Source organism: Crocodylus siamensis, chromosome 12, assembly GCF_052110815.1.
Source record: "Crocodylus siamensis isolate JL-2025a chromosome 12, ASM5211081v1, whole genome shotgun sequence".
Taxonomy (NCBI): domain Eukaryota; kingdom Metazoa; phylum Chordata; order Crocodylia; family Crocodylidae; genus Crocodylus; species Crocodylus siamensis.
The window spans coordinates 30,459,361-30,477,158 of record NC_143406.1 but is presented as its reverse complement, the minus strand read 5'-3'; the positions used below and the strand labels follow the sequence as shown (position 1 = coordinate 30,477,158).

The 17,798-nt window shown below is 40.4% G+C and overlaps 1 protein-coding gene across 5 annotated transcripts in view; it reads right to left on the bottom strand.

The window, feature by feature from the left end:
- CLEC16A (C-type lectin domain containing 16A) overlaps window positions 1–17,798 on the bottom strand; it is a 188,080-nt gene that overhangs the window by 23,502 nt on the left and 146,780 nt on the right. Inside the window, exon 22 of one of the 5 annotated variants that reach the window (XM_090023182.1) lies at window positions 9,055–13,830. The exons of the other annotated variants lie outside the window; for them this stretch is intronic. Within the exon in view, the coding sequence (XP_089879308.1) occupies window positions 13,820–13,830 (11 nt within the window). The 3' untranslated portion in view covers window positions 9,055–13,819. Of the gene's footprint in view, window positions 1–9,054; window positions 13,831–17,798 lie in introns of those variants that run through there. 5 annotated transcript variants of the gene reach the window in all.

The following is a 17,798-nucleotide window of genomic DNA, read 5'->3' as shown; positions in this document are numbered from 1 at the left end:
AGGGGTACCTTGGAGATAGGGTTAACTTAGATTGGGTTGGCCATTTTTAGACCAATCTAACCATTATGAAGCTCTGTACAGTTTGCACTTAGATCCACCCAACTAATTTAAGGTCTGCACTGGGTGAATTAAGTTAGACTGGGTAGCCATCTAACCTCCTCCTAACCTCCATGAATGTCTGTACCAGGCCAGAGAAAGCACACACCTGAGAGAGCATGGTTTCAACACATTCCAGGCCTCCATTAGCCAGGGGTAAATTACTGATGTCCATGTATCTATGCTACTGAACACGTGCATGACAAACTGGCAGCATACAGTACTAATGTACTCTTCTCCCACACATTGCCAATATCTTCCACAATTTGTAGCAGAGGCTAGAACAAGAATGAACTGAATGAAGATCAGCCAAACTGCATTTGAAATCAGAGTCAGATTTCAACCTCATACGCTGGAACAACTGTTCCAGACTGACACAGCCATGGCATATCACTTTTAAATGAATAAGTCAATCATACTTTTAGTTTGCAAGCAAGTAAAATCGGACTATTTGTGTAATGTGCAAAAAGAAGTTCATATCCTGTTCAGAAATGGTAAACATATGAACTGTTTAGAGACCTGCCAGTGAGAGATACTCTAAATGTGGATGAGTTAGGCCTGATAATTGACAATTTTTCAGAATTCTAGCATTGATCCTGATCACTTACAAGGGGCAGCTACTGATATACACTACATAATTCAGTTGAGTCATTCATACAACAGCTACATTAATCTCAGTATTTGCCATTATAGGGAAAACATTACTTCAACAAAACAGGTCAAGAGTGATCAGGATTCCAAACAAAGTATTTCTGAAATTGTGTGATTTGCTGTGTGCCCAAATGATACTGTTTTCTACTTTCTATTCTTTACTGCTTTCTTGTCTACTCTAGTTATTCAAGTTGGCATAATGATTGTCTGAAACAAAAGCCATTTTACAGACATAAATGGTACCCATTCCTAAAGAATATGAGCACCTCACTACCTTCAGTATATTTATCTTCAATATTTGTGACTAGGGTTAGACACTCTTTTCCACATTTTGCAGATAGTAAAAAGCCTATGAGAGAGACTACGTGATATGTCCAAATGTGCATAGGAAGTCAATGTATGGGCATATGTACATTTGGAGCTCTTTAAGGGGGGCGCATTTCAGAAGTGGAGCTGTTGATCAGAAGCACACAGCAGCTATTATGTTCTAAGAGGTAGGTGTGGGCAAGCCAGGAATGATACAAATGTACCCGAACTGTTCCAACTTTACCCCTGGATAAGCAGGGTTAAAAGTAGGAACAGTTCTGCTGCATTTTCACAGTTTCCAGCTCATACACACAACTAGTAGAATGTAACAGATGTTGCGTACCACCAATCAGCAGCTCCCATTCTTAAAATGGCTCCTAATATACAGGTGTCCATATCTTCAGTTGTTAAGCAGCAAACTGATTGCAGCGTATGAACTTACAAAACATCCTTCCTCTACAAACAGCTGCTGTCATTTAAGAAAGTTGCATCTTTTTTCTGTAAAACTTTAGATTTTAAAGGGGAGATGGGGTGGTTTTGTTTTTGGGGTGAAGATGGCGAGGGATATTGGAGAAACGTGAGGATCACAATAAGAACCAAGTGTACCCCTGCCTACTGAGATGTCAATCTAAAAATCTTTCAACATCTATCAACTACATAAGGAAAAAAGGTAAACCAATCCATTATTAAAATAATTTTGCACATAAAATAACTCTGCAATCCTGCCAAGTTGGGGTTTTAAATGTCAGTTTATGAGCTCATTAGAGTATATCAAAATTTTACATTAATTGGATTTCTAAAGTCTTCAAATCACACTTCATAAAAATAGTGAGGTTACTGGAAAAGTAACTTTCAGTAGGCTCCGTTTGTTCCACTCCTCTCCTCCATTACTCCTCATCATGCCAAGACTTCTTTATAGTACAGTAAGGCAGTGCAGAGCCCTTGCATGACTCAGTTATAGAAAGCATCCCAAAACCACCATGCGTAACAGTACTGGTTCCAGATGTGCACAGCTGCAGATTGTACCACGTGGATTTCAGACCAGATAGAACTACAGCATTAACCACAAAAACAAATAAACCAAAGGAAAAAAAAAAAAGCTCAGGTTATGTTTGAAAATATGGAGCTTACTGCCAACAAGAGCTGAAGTTATGCATGCAAGCAATCCTTCAAAAATAAACAGGCATCCCGAAGGACATCTATGGGTGAACTGAATACAACACTGTCAAAAGGTATTTAGCTACTGTATATTCTACTTAAACTGCACATATAAGTGGTGCTATCTACAATATTAATACACAGAAAAACTTTACAGAAAGTTGACAAGAGCTTTTCCCTTTGGAATAAATGCAGTAAGTTCAAAAGCTACAGCCTCAAACCTGTCAGACAACTGAAGAGTTTACAGTTGGGGCTTATTTCCATGACTTTCAAAATTAATACAATGTTACTCAAGTTAAATTAGATCAATGGTTTTCAACCTGTGGCCTGCAAACCCCTGAGGGTTCACAGACTGTCTCTAAGGCAGGGGTGGGCAATTATTTTGGCTGGAGGGCCAGTTCGTGAGTTCTGGTGAGCTACTGAGGGCTGCAAGGATAGCCCCGCTCCTTGGTTGCCATCTTAGGACTGGAAGTCCCATCCCTGACCCCTGAACTTTGCCACAGGAAGCCCCTCCCCCTTGTCCCTGGAAGTATTCCTTTTGGATTGTGGGGGGGGGAGGGAGGAGGAGGAGGAAGGGTCACCATCTTAGAACCAGAAAAAAACCAAATCATACACTAAAAGTCCAACATCTAGGGCTGTGCGAAGCGTCGGTCATCGATTTGATTCGGAGGAGATTCGGCCTGATTTGGTGGCTGAATCTCTGTATCAAGTCAGGAGACCCATTAATCTCTCCAAATTTGGAAGCCTCCGATTTGATTTGGAGAGATTCGACCACAGACATTTTTATGTTTTTTCTACATACCTCAAGGTACCAGGCACGGCTCGTGAATGCCAAGATGGTGGGGTGGATGGAGCATCCCATGGGAGTGCAGGGGGATCCCCACGCATTCGGTGGCAGCCCAGCCCCGGAAGTGGGCCAGAAGTACTTCCAGTCCACTTCCAGGTCTGCCATGGAGTGCACGGGGGACACCCCCCGCCCTGGCAATTGGTGCCTCCTGGGTCCCTGGGTCTGGGGGGCACCCGGGGTCCCCCCACATGCTCAGCAGAGATCTGGAAGTGGACTGGAAAAAGTTCTGGGTCTGCTGCTGAGCACGCGGCCCCGCCCCCCCATTCTCCTGCGGGATGCTCCATCCACCCCACCATTGGGGTGGATGAAGCCGTGCCTGGTACCTCGAGGTATGTAGAAAAAATATAAAAAGCTGTGTCTTTGACCAAATTGAATCAAGACAGCGATCTGAATCAGTAAATCTAATCACTGTCCCCCAAATCCTAATCAAATATGGCTTGCTTCACACACCCCTATAAACATCTACTATGACATACTTTAATTTTATTTTGAAAAGTATTTTAGCCTTGATTTGTGCGCGTTTGCATAGTGTATATAAAGGTAATTGCAGAACAGCTCAAAAAAAAGTTTTACTCAAGTATATTATATATGTGTGTGGTGGGGTTTAGGGTATATTGGGAATGTGGGTTTATGGGTGGGGGGATTGTGAGGTGGTGTGGGAAGGGTGTAGACATGTGGGATTTGTGGAGTGTGAGGCAGGGTGTGGGGACCCCAGCCCACATGTCCCACCATGGCACAGTCCCTACTGCCAGCAGCAGCAGGCCCTTGGGATGCTCATGGCCTGTGCAGGCGCTGCCACAAAGCAGTGCACAGCTACATCCAGTTTCAGGAGCTGCACATGGCAGTAAAAAGCAGAGCCAAGCCAGTCTGCCTCTATTGCACAGGACTCCTTGTGGCTTTTATGCGGCTCCTAGGCCTCTCGCATCACCAAGGGGAAGCCCTGCTTCATGCTGCCATGTGCACTCCTGGGACTTCACTAGGGAGCAGGGCTCCCCGCAACTTTTGGCAGTCTCAGGAGCTGCATGTAGTGGCAGGGAGCAGGGAAAGCAACCGGCTCCATCGCATGGGGCTTCCCCACCTTGTGGCATGCCAATCCTGGGAGCTGCACGTGAGCCGCAGTAAGCCTTGCATGATGGAACTGGGCTGACTTGGGCTCTGTGCTCCTGCCACCCCACTGAGCACAGGCCCTAAGCTCTGCACTCCTGCCAGCCCCAACCCCATGCTCCTGCCCAGCTGCAGCTTCCCCCTGCCTGCCACCACTTCCCTACCTGCTGCCTGGGGTAAGCGCTTCAGCAGGGACATGAAGAGGAACTGCTGGAGGCCAGGAAAATTATTTTACTCCACTGCCAGCTCTCCTTTGAGATCTCATTCTCATGTGCTCTTATTTCCATTGGTCCTCTCTTCAGCTCACCAACTACCAATGAGAAGTATGCACTCTCCTTTTTGCCTTATTTTTATTCCAACATATTTATTGATGCTGCACAGTTCTCCTGTTCAGAATGTCAGGGTATTTGTGACTGATACTCTCACTGATTTCCAGAACATGCAACAGGCTCTTCTAAAAACAAGATCTTCTGTCAGTGATTGACAGGAAGCAACACTAGGCAGGAACAGGCACCTTGTGGATTCAGGAATCCAAATCTGACCTGGTGAATGGTTGACCTTAATCTGAAGGAAGAAGAAGAAAGAAATCTATGTGCTTTTTAAGATGGTAGCCATGACCACAGCTTAAAAACACAATACAAAGAGCAGACTGAATTCTGGCTAAAATTTAGGTCCTGTATGCAGAAGAAAGTTGCACCAATTTATATATACTTCTAGTGTTAAGCAGTAGAATCCTCCCATGTTAACATAATTATGGTGGTACAATTTATTCCCCTTCTCATGCAAGGAAAAAAAATGAAAGAAAATGGTCCAATGCATTTTTATAACACTAGACCTGCATCAATGAAAGGGGCTGTACTAGTGTAATTATTTTTAGGTGAAAAGTTACATCCCTCATTAAAGTAGTTATGCTGGTACAAAACATATGCCAGGAAATGGAATCAGTACATTTTCATATAGGATTTTGCTGGGTGCAGTTCTTAACTTCAGGCCTTAGAGCAGCAGCTTTCTTCATTTGCAGGTTGTGGATAGAGATCTGCCTGTCAATTTATTAGTTATGTAGGGTATTTAGGAGGAAAACAAAGGCTGATACATTAACATTCCCTGTAGTGCAAAGTGATTCTGATTCATATATCCATCACAAGGACATAAGTTTATTTAATTTTATTCTGCAGGCATCTATAACAGTCATCTAATCTTTTTCTTTTATAATATACTTGGGCTTACAGGGTACTTGTACACATGACAAAAATGTCACTTTGTGTGGCTTAATGGCATCATAGTGTACACATGCAAGACTTTTGGGGGTTTTAAATGACTTTGCGTCATTGCAAACTAACCTACATCCAAATGTAGTTTAGTTTGCAACTTTGCAAATTGCAACAATGTAGCTGTCAGCTCACCCTCCTGGCCACAGCTCTGCAGAAAAAAAGAAAGGAGGGTGCTGGAAACCCGGCAGACACAGGGAAGCTCAGGCTTGGTGGGCTTCCAGCACTCCATTCACCATCCCCCTGCCACCTTCTCCAGTTGCCACCACACCCAGCTGCCCTCCTGCTGCCTCCCTGCACCACCCCAGGCTCAAGCCAGTCCATTCCCGGGTGGTCCCAGGTGATGGGAAGGAGGCAGGGACAGTGCAGTGTGCTGGAAGCCCCAGTGGGCTCAGGGAAGAATTGGGTCTAGCCGGGTGCTGCCTCCAAGGTGAGGCAGCACCCGGCTCACTAGCAGGCCTACTGGGCAGCCCTGGGGAGCAGCCACCACTGAGGAGGGAAGGACTACGTCTACCCGAAGCTCAGGGGTCACTCAGCCTGCTGGTAGCTCTCCCCCCCCAGACATGGGCAGGCTCTGGCTCTGACAAAAAAAATTCTTCACTATAATGTGACAGAAAAATTGAAATGGTTTAGCCCTCAGGGTTTTAGTTTATATCCTACCATTTCAATTTAGGGGCCACAGAATACAACCTTGGGGATTATACCCGCCCCCCCATCACATATACAAGTGCCCACATACAGAGGCTTCAGTACCATACCAGAATACAGAGGTTTGAAGTACTGTATTCAGTTCCTCTCTGAGATGTGTAGGACTAACACCCCACACCAGTATAGTGTAATGAATGACAGGTGCTCAGGGTAGCAAACCTGGGCAACCACTTGACGGGGGCACAGGAATGCTGCTGTCACTGCTGCCCAGGGTGTATACCCAGGTTGTTATGCCTTTGCCATACACAACACACAGGTGAAGAACCCTCGACTTTGGTACCCGTATATATTAGCATGCCACTAGCACATACCTCTGTTAATGTAATGTAATTTGTTATTGTTACCATGATAGCAGTGAAGAGCACATATTTTAAGAACATGCTAGTACAGAACTGTGGGACCCCTATGTACCTTTGCTGGTTGCTAGATCATGCTAGCGTTCCATGGCATGGCGTTTTCACTGCTATTGTTGCCCATGCTAAATAGATTAAGCTAGCAATGGTATGTTTGCATGTGGTTTAATTATACTTCCATTTTGCTGTGTGAATCTGCTCAAAGCATCCTACATGAGAGCAGCAAGGGCCTTAAATGGTTTTAGTTTAACAGTTGTTTCTGGAACTCTCAAAGGTATTTCTCATTAGTGAGGGATTATCTTCATGCAACTTTTATACTGTCAGTCAGTCAGGTCTTTCCAGCTGTACAAACTGTAAGGAGGGAAAGCATCTGTCTACTCTAGTCCTCCTAAAAAAGAAAAAGGGCTGCATGCCACACTCAAATGTTATTAAAAACACCCATGAGAGCACAAACCATCACTGAACACATACTCCGTATGTTGAAAAAGTGTATTTTTAAAAATTATGTTTTCTGTCCATACAGTATATTGAGAATTTGCTAGTATATTTGCTAAGTGGAAGTATTCAGCTTTGCTCAGTTGCTAATTTAGATTTGCCTATTAAACACATGCACATACTATTTAAGGAGGAACATGACATTGTCAGTGCCTGCCTGAAAACACAGAATTCGTAGAAACTTAAATTAATTGGAAGAGGTTGAAGAAGTCTAGATTTTGGACAGCCCTTGATAAACTAAAACATATGTCCACAACTTTACTGCTATAGACCAAAAAGCTTCATTTGCACTTCCAAATGTGGTTCAAGAGGAAAAAAAAAAAAGCAAACTGAAGAATTTTCTAGCAAAACAAGAAATTGATAAAGTCTTGAAGCTTTTACTTTAATTTTCAAATGCATTCTGTGTTCCATAACTTCAGTAAACTTACAGTTACTTCATGAAACCATTAAGACTTAATTTTGAATATAAATTTGCAAAATCCTTGGATTGTACACATGTTTTAAAGCAGGAGAAAATGTGCCCCAAAAGCAGTGGAAACAGTATAACCTAAAAACAAAATGTCACTTGTTCCAGACATTTTATAGAACTTTTCACTGCATCCCATGAGGACTTCACAGATGTAATGCAATAAACCTCAACAAATTTGTTTTCTCACTATACTTGCAGCATTCTTTATTTTAGCGATGGGAAACTGCAGCACAGATAGTCGAGTCAAAGTTTTTATGTTAATGTTGAGCAATTAAGACACTTAAGCCCTGATTTTTGAAAGTCCTTGGCATTTTATGTTCAGAAAAAACTTCCACTGAATCTGAGAGCTCTGAGAGCAGAATCAGGACCCAGCTCTCATAACAGGCACCCAGAACATGAGGAAAATATAATGGATACCATGGAAGTTATTTCAAGTTACTTGCTCATCATTAGAGAGGAGCTTAGCAGCACTGGGTTGGAAATCATGTAAGTCTTAAGAGGGATATTGAGTTGCCTAAACTGAAAGACCATCCTGTCTTCCTTCCTACTTTCATTCCCTCCCAACTTAGTGCTTCTTCCAAAAGAAAAAAAAAAAAAACAGGGTTCCTACAGGCAACAAGAGATGAGAACTATGCCTGTTTGCTCCAAGTCTTCTTACCCATAATATTAAATAAACACACCTTCCAGATCAGATGCAGACCTTGGTAATTTTTTTTTTAGTATTACCATTGGATCTCATTTATAGGTAGTTATGACAGCATAAGTTTTCCTGGCTAGGTTACAGCAAAGTGACAATTATATTTTGACTCTCATTAGTTTGAAATAATTATGCTCTCGCTACGTGACCAACAGTGGATAGTAGATCACAGGAGATTACTTTAAACAGATATGGGTCTAAGACTAAGCCATTTTTGTTCACCCATAAGCTTTTAGAGTTTAGAGATTTGTGCTTCTGGAAGTAGCTGCCCTTCTGTTGCCTTGTCTTCCAGTATTGGCCTCTTCTGCACTTCTCAAAATACTTTGTGAAATTTAAATAATGCCTTTTTCCTACTCATAAGTCATGATTCTGAACTCAGACCACAATCAAAGTGAACACTTTTAGAAAGGTAAAGTGAAAAATCATCTCATAAGTTGCAGGAAGGAAACAGGAACAACTAGAAAACACTATACTGATAATATTACAGTACTTTTAAATTAAGAATCAGAGAAGCAATAGTTTCAGGAACAGGAAGTGGAACTCTGACTGTACATTTATAGTGGATATGTAATGTTCCCAAATTAATATGGACAATGCTTTCCTCCTCCTTTCAGGATTTGGGTTGGCACTGGGGGAGGGAGATGAGTCCCCCCTACCCCCTGGGAGTGGGTGCAGCACTGGTGAGCTGGCCCCACCCTCCACCCGAGCCCACAGCAGGCAGAGCAGGGAGCCAGGCTCTGCACTTTGCTCTGCTGCAGCAACTACCACCTCCCATGAGTGGCAGCTGGGGCTCAGGTGCTGCTGCTGGTGCAGGGGGCTGTGGACCTGGGTCCCCAGTCCTGTATCCCTGGCAGCTGGGGGCAACCTCTGGCAGGGTTAGGGGAAGGTGGGGGAGGGAGTGAGGGGCACCAGCAGGACTGGGGGGCTGTGGCTTGGGAGTGAGGGGCCTGGACATGCATTCTGTGAGCTAGGGGGCAGGGGGAGCTCCGATTTTCCATGATAAAAAACCCAAAATAAAATACCAAAATTTACAGGTATTTAGAATTTGTTTTATTATAGTGATTACAACAGTGCTAGGCTTTCAAAGTGCTTTAAAATGGTAAATATATCAAAAAAATTGTGTTCAACTGATACCTATATACATATATATATACACACACACACAGAGCAGCGTTTCATTTTAATCATAAATTTGGGGGTTTTAATGAGAGAATTTACTATTTTCCTTAAAAAAAAAAAAAAAAAAAATCAGAGAATTTGGAATTCTTTTTTAAATCAGGGAAAACCAGGATCCCTGGTCATAGGGACTCACCTAAATACTGGCAGAAGTTACTGAAGTAGTAGCACCTTTAATTCCGATCTTTTTGCTGATCCCCCCCCGCAACTGCCACAGAGAGACTGGGAGGCAAATACAGTGGCATTAATTGCACATCTATCACTTAGCAGCAGAGAGTTGATAGTGGGAGGGAACGGGAGGAAGTGGGGGGGTGCGTGGTGAAAAGAACAATATTAAAAAGCTGCTGCTGTGCCAGAAACTTCTGCCATGATTTAGGTATGTCCCTAGAGATGGATGGCAGCCATGGCAACAGACAAAATGCAAAAGAGAGAAGACTGAGGTGAGTGATCAAGAGCTCAGTCTTGACCATACTGATTTTAAAGTTATGATAAGACATCCATAGAAGGATGTCAGAAAAGACAGGCCAAGGTACTTAATTGGATGATGCAGGCAGTTCATACACAGAGTAGATTTGAGAGTCACTAGTTTAAAATACGGTAGGTAATGTTGTGATCTTATCAGTAAGCATTGCTATGAAATGCTTTTCTAGGAAGGGTATTGTTTCTTTTCATAAAGGACATGTTCAAAGTCTGAAGATAAATAAAAAAGTAAAGATTAAGGGAAGGAAATACAAACAAGTGTAGGTTGGGGATGCCTGGAAGGGAACACTCTACCAAAGGTCTCCACTTATATCTTGGATACTTCTAAAAATTAAAATAAATGTATGTTAATTAGCTTTTCACTTGATCATTGCTACGATTCCCCGGAGGGAGAGTTTTAGATGAAAATCCCATCAATACCAGCTTTCATATTTAAGAATGGGCAATTAAACCTGTGAACTTTCCACTAATTGCCTATTAAATCTTGTATGACAAAACGGTATTCTGTGCTGACTTTCATAGTAAATCTATGTGCCTCCAGCAATTTTCATCCATGGATGTCAAAAAGCTTCAACATTAACCCTGAACACGCCATGGTGAGATAAGCAAGTTACATACCCATTTTACAGATGGTGTTTATAAACAATTAAAAACCCCTCTCTCCAGTAAGGTACAAAATGCATAAGTAACGGAACTGGAATAAAATGAAACAACCCTAACCAATAAAACGCTGTACATCAAATTTGCTTTGACTGCAGTTGCTCTGTTAGTAGTTAATTTGAAATGAAATCCCATTCATCGTCTTGAATTTGAAATTCCTGTATTTTCAAAATTAGTAGCTTGTTGCAAACATTTTTATTACTTCACTGACACCTTTTGGCATGTTTTAGTTCCCATTTATTTTAAGTGAATAGCTCTCAGTTAACTCAATGATTGCTCATACAGAGTGCTGTCAACTAATGCATTGTAAGCTTGGAGAAAAAGTTGAAATGGTACACCAGAAGTTGCAGACTTAATTACTCAGTGGTGAACTAAGGAGTTTATGTTTTTCTGTGGTTGTCTGAGAATTATTATATGGGTGACTTGGGTCACACACAGCGTTAGCATGGTGCAACTTCACAACCTTGTAGAATTTTGTAGACCCAGGAGAGTGAAAGCTGTTTTTGCTGGCAGAAGTATCTGGTAGATGCTGCAGGACCTAGTTTGTTTAGCTGCTCGTCTTCGACTTCCTGATTAGAGGTTCTCTGCCCCTCACCTCACAAAACCAACTTAAAGTACATAGATCTCTTCCTTTACAACACCTCTCTGAACCAATCAGTAAACTTGATTTGTTTCTTACTAGCACTGTTCATTACATTTCTAGCATGTAAAGCTTTCACACGGCAAAGGTCTGATTGTGCCACCATTTAATCGATCACACGAGATCAGAAAAATGACACGGAAAATATCTGATCAACACACATTACTAGTCAAGTCACAATGACAGGAACAGAAAAAAAGAGAAGGGTTGAACTGAATTTCATAAAATCTTATTACAGAAATGTGTCATCTGGAGCTATAGTTCTCTGGCATCTGACTATACATAAGCCTGCTGCCATCAGTCAGAATAGTATTGAGCCCCTTGTTACTATCATCTGACTGTTTAATTAGTTTCCATAAAAGCACTTGTAGGTACTTTTGAGCTTTGCAGAGTTGCCATTCAGAGAGAAGGAAGCTTAATAACCTCTCTCCAGCAAACTGACCAGGAAACTGAATACATCCAAGGACTCCAACTGATATCTTGGCAAGATATTTTTGACCACTGCTTTAATTTTCTTTTTGTTGTTTTTTGTTGCCAGCTTTTCAAATATACTTTCTAGACCACAAGTTCTTTTGCGGAGGTCTCTCCTACCTTAAGATATGGTTTATTACTACTAACACTTCATCCTAAGAACTGTTCATTTGCACCATGTAGCAGTTCATTGCTTGCAAAACTCTAAATCAGGGGTTTTCAACCTTTTTGGATCAGTGTACCCCTGGCAGCCAGCTGTGGAGCAGTATACTGCCAGAGGCCAGATGCAGAGGGTGGGGTGAGGCACGCAGCTGAATGCAGAGCAGTGGCAACCGTTGTGTGCGCGCTCCTCCCACCCCCTGCATCTGGCTGGGCGGGCGGCACCTGTGCGACACCGCGGGATGGTCTGTGGGCTGCTCTGTCCCACCCCCCAGGGCCTTCTCAAGTACCCCTGCTCTAAACCTGTAAAGCAGAGTTGATATAGCCATTTCACACCTTCCTTTGGCTGGATGTCTGTTAAATGCAAGTGGTCCAAGTTCTGACCTCACATTTACAGGACCCTTTTTAAAAGTTATAGGAACCTGTCTTAACATTTGCACAAGTACAAAACCAAAACAATAACCATTGTTGTGGCCATCTACATAATAACCATTCACAGTAAAAGCAAGCCTTCATGAATTCATTATTAAGATGTTAATAGAAAGTTACAGAACTATTACACTGAAAGTATTATTTTAAAAGTGCCAAAAATATACAAGTACAATAGCCAGAATCCCTTCCGATTCACATAAAAGCAAGGGGTTGATACCTAGATTCTTTAAACAGTATCTTTGATAGAAAAATGCCCACTGCCTTTATGAACAAGGCAAGCACCTCACAAGCAAGATGAGCAAAGGGAAGCATGAGAAAGTCAAGGAGCTTCCTCAAAGATCGCCAATTACTGATAGTAGAGGGGAAAACAAATTAAGTGGAAAATTAACCAAAGCTGGCTCATAACTTGTAAAAAGTAATTACCTTCTGTTCTCCCTATATACTTGCAGCTTTACAGTCACAGATTTTTCTCTCAATAAATGCAGATGACAACGAACTAATGTAAATCCCCTTTTTCTAATGCAGTGTTCTCCTTTGGCTTCTACTATACCACAGAGAAACACCCAGTGGAAGGATTTGCCATATCCTCAGACAGATACTTAGTAAATCAAGATTAGTGATTATGCCTACCAAAAGCATGCCAGCTTGGTAATCAGACAAAAAACCCCAGCTATTCTTCTGTGATAAATTCTTTATTAAGAGTCTTAAAATTCATTTTCCTGCCAGTGGAAACGCCAACAGGTGATTATTTCATTCCAGCAGTTTGCTCAAGTTTACCAGCGTGGATTCTCTACACACAACCAACCACTGAATGTAGAAACCACTTAATGTGCATCAATTTGTTTGAGAAGTAGGGAAGTAAAGGCAGTGATTTATATGACAGATAATGTCTATAAATAAGCAAATTGGACTTCACATGAATTATATGCATTAACGATTAATTTACCTCAATGAGTGGAAAATAAGTCAAGAAAAAAAACTCAGATTTGTGCAGTGCAAAAATATGACCTTTTTACATGGTAAAAAATGTGACCGATTCAGATACCTATATACACTTTTTATACAAAATACAGACACACAATAAAACAGTAGAAGAGAAAAGCAAACTGAGTTCATGAGCAAAATGTTATAAGCTGCAAGCTAGAATATTTTCCCTAAAAGCCTATTAACATTTGCCAAATATTTCATTTAAAAAGTGTCACTGTATACCCATTTCCTCATCACAAGCCATGAACTAGGAGTATATCAAACTTTCACAAGGACTAGTTTCAGAAATAATATTAAAGGGTTTCTTAATGCTATATTTCCTTTATCAAAGAGGAAAAATTGTATTAATGTCATGTGGATGTCACCTGACAAGATTCAGCAAGAACACTAAAAACAGAAAATGATGGTTCATACCAAGTCATAACAATGCTAACTGCAACAGTGAGAAATAAAAAGAAATTCAGTCAAAGGCATTTTTTAAAAAAAAATCCTTCATCTACAAATGAAGTGCTTAAAGAGCACACTAGTGGGATATTACAATTTCACTCATGACAGAGGTTTTTTAGCGGGGGTGGGCGTGGAGGCAGGTGGAAAGGTAAATCTCAATAATTTAAAATGCCACAGGTTCAGAGCCTTGATAAAGATTAAACCATGAGCCTCCTTCAGGAACAATCTGCAAAGAAAAAAGTAAGCAGAGTTAGTCATGGCTATTGGAAGTGAAATGAGACCTAAAAGGTCCTAAAGGTGCCTCATGTGTAGCTGCTCTAACTCACTCAAGCACTAAAGATACAAGTTGTTAGGAATACACAGAGACACATCCCATTTCCTTTCCAACATCCATGGTCCTCTAATACTGTCCAGCATGCTTTCTTGAGCCATTGACTATGTAAGATCACTTGACATTTCTCCCAGCTCTTACAGAAGAATGTCTTCTCTCTTTACTTGAATTGAGTTAATTTCATAGGAAATATGTAATTAAAAATATGCACTCACTGTCTCCTCAAGCAATGCTTTCAGCATGCTAGACATGTAGAGAGATCACCATTGATTCACTGCTTAGTTTTACTTTAACGCTATTGTTTCTAAAGAGATTAGGACCAAGACTTTTTCTCAGTTTCTTGCATTTGTTTCTTGTTTCTACCTTCTCCCTCCACAACAGTTCTTTGGCAAGGGTGCATCCTTGTGTAAGATGGCAAACTTAAAACGAAGTTATTCAGAAAAGAAAGTGGAAGAAGCCCTAACCTTTAGGAGAAATAGAATCTAGCCCTATTTTCTCAGATGATCACATATCTACCCTGCTCTACTGCTTTCTCTTTTCTCCCTACATTTCTCTGGTTTATTCTTTAGCTGGCTTGATGGCGTTTCCTGCATGCATCTGCTTTGCCATAACCAATTCTGCAAGATCAAGTCCAATCAACCCACAGTTCAGGCTTTTCTCTGTACAAGCAAGACACATTGAGAAGGAGAGAGGAAAGGAGAAACTTTAATTTTTTCTAATTTTTTCCCCCATTGAACTGATACTTCTTTCATCTCTACTACAAAGCATAATCCTTCCTTTGCAGAAATGTATACAGACATTCTCTTTCAATACGCACAGATTTAAACACAAGAATCTCAAAGAAATGCCATCACCACCATGTGAAACTGAAAGATCAAACTCTCTTCTCCCTCAAACCGAACTGATCAGCCAACCAGTCAAGGCTCAGATATCTCTCTTACAAATCTGAAGCTCAGACCAGGGCTGCTACAGACAAACCCAGCAAGTTTCATGTGGTTTGGGGTTTTGTTGCCAATAGCATCAACAACTAATCAATACACAAAATTAAAGTGACAGATTTGTTCTTAATTTTTAGTCTTAACATTCTGCCATATTGTATACATTTTTCCATTTGATGGGTGCAATCTGAACTTGCTTCTAAATCATCTTCTATGCACTTCTCACTTAACTAACTACTTGTTAAATGGTCACCCACTCTTTTTCAAATAGTTGATTTTCCTCTTCTCTAATCCTTACTAATTTTCTCTTTCTCCCTCTTTGCCTGCCACCTTCCTTTACAGAGGATTATTAAAAAGTTCCACCATATTATTTGGATTCAGTTTTGTAAAACTAAAAACTTTAACCTTCCAAATGGGTTACTGGAAATTTTAGCATCAGGAGCCAGGACCAACTAACACTGAATAACACAATTCCATCCTTAATACTGCAGTTCCACCAACAAGCTTGTATACCTGGTGATCTTTTTAATTCTTGGATTTCATTAAAAAGAAGTTTCTAGTCCTCGCAACTTCAAGAAACAGCTTGAAAACATGAACTCATGTGCACACAAAGTCCCATGATTTTGAGAGGCCAGACTCATGATTTCTGGAGATCCTGAGTTTTAAAAGCCTGCATTGTTAAAGCCAATCTTTTTTTACCTCACACACAATGAAACTTCTTTAAGGTTTATAAAATGCTTAAAAACCTCTCACAAAATGTTCTGCTAACTAAAATATGGACTAAATAGCCACTCCTTCCCTATTCTGGATAGGTCAGTCTAGGTATCTACATACACGTGTGCAACAGCTTTATATAATATTATAAAAGTATATTATATTTTCTACAAGAAGCACACGTGCATGCATGTGGTGATGATCTGGTGTAAAATATCTGCCACAGAGCAGAGGAATCTTAGAGGTTACATTGGAAACAAGGTCCAGTCATAACTCACTCTCTCTCAAATGGGGTATGAAACATCTGAATTTTACACATGAGGTTTTTCAAGAACATCCAAATGACATAGAGGAATCTCTTGCCTGTAAGTCACGTATATGCTTTTGAAAGTTTCACAATGAAATAAGAAATCTCCTCCAAGTTCCCTTTCTAAGAATGGTACCTTACAAATTACTCAACATTGATATTTACTTACCTCATGGAGCTTATTAGCATAAGCATATTAAGGAGATATTCAAAGCAAGTATTGACCAGAATCAGTATGTGCTATATGACTTTTTATACTGTTGCTTAATATATACTTGACAACCTGCAGCAGCTGTGATGATCTGGAAATCATAAATGTTCCAAGTAATTTACTTGCAACTATTACACATTTCTACAAGAAATGAAAGTTGGGAGGTAAAAGTAATAGCTTACATTGAACCAACTTATATTCTTTTCTCAGTGAATGGAACAATTTCAGTTAGTCTACACAACGCATGGTCCCCACAAGTTGCTATACTAGTCCATAAACTGCAGAGCAGAGGGCTCAGACCCTCTCACTTCTCATATTGGAACTCTGCCATATTTTGATTTTTCCCCAAAATTTCCTGCTGGAAGTTCAGGAAAAAAGGGTACAGGAAATACTGAACAGCATCTGTGTAATTCACAATGGATTTTATTGAAAGAGAAAATTCAAGTTAAGTATTCATTTGTATAGTGTTGTGAATAGTTCATTAATAGAACGAGTTACATATATTATAAATATATGAGATGAAATATCTCAAACTGTAGTTTTGTAACCATCATAGTAAACTCTGAATTTACTATCATAAAGTAGCAGTCACTGATAAAAAAACAAAATAATGTCTGGGGATGAGTGTCTTGTGGCCCAGATCAAAGTTAGCTTTGTTCTGATATTCAAAAAGCACAAGAATTAAAACCTCATTAAAAATAAGGAATTAAGGTGTTTAATGCTGCTGAAAGTCAAGTAATTTGTTGATGTATTTAGGTATAACCATTTTTTTGCCCTCTGGAGAAGGCAACTAAACTTTTCCACAAGTCTTCTTGACCCTTAACAAAATTAGGGAAGAAAATATTCTGAAAAAGCTTTAATTTATGTAGCTATCCTCTGGTTTTATTCTCAAGAAGAGAAAGCTGTCATCAATGTACTTGATTTTTAACAGGATGTCACAGACTCTATGTATTTTCCCAATCAGTGGTTTTTAACCTTTCTAAAGCCAAGGTACCCCTTGTTAGACTGGTGGCACTTTTCAGAAAATGCCAGCACCTAACAGCGCTAATATTATGGAGCACACTTAAAAGGATCTCATAGCATCACTGGGTGCTGCAGCACCTTGTTTGAGAATCGCTGTTCTACATGATATTCCTCAACTGAGGCCTTTAATGGAAAGATTCAGTTAGTCTCTTATCCAGTCTCCAAGTGATCTCTCTTATCTGCAGTCTCCTTTTCTTCTACTTTATTCAGGGTGCTATTATTTTATGACTCTTTTTTGGTATGGGACTCATTAACAGATATATCTGTGGAAGCTGATAATTTCAGTGTCTTTGTGCAGCATTTTCATTTATAGTGTGAAAGATTCACACAACCCAGCAGGATCTGTCACTTTCCCAAAATATGAAAGTCTCTGACATTAAATGCATTTCTTTTCAGATATTATCAGTAAATTTTCCTGAATTTGCAGGCAGGTCAACTTTCAGACACCAAAGAACAGATAAAGCCATCATGGCTTCTTCTGTCCCAAGACTGTCCAAATTCAAGGGACAGCTTTCAACAAACAGGCTTGAGACTATTTGCATACCCTTTTAAAGTGCCAACACCAAATAAGACAAAAAAAGGATAATCCAATTAAATAAATAAAAGCCTGGCAAAGGATTTGTAGGTAATGTGCTAAGAAATTTCTAGAAGTCCCTTAGTGCTCATGACT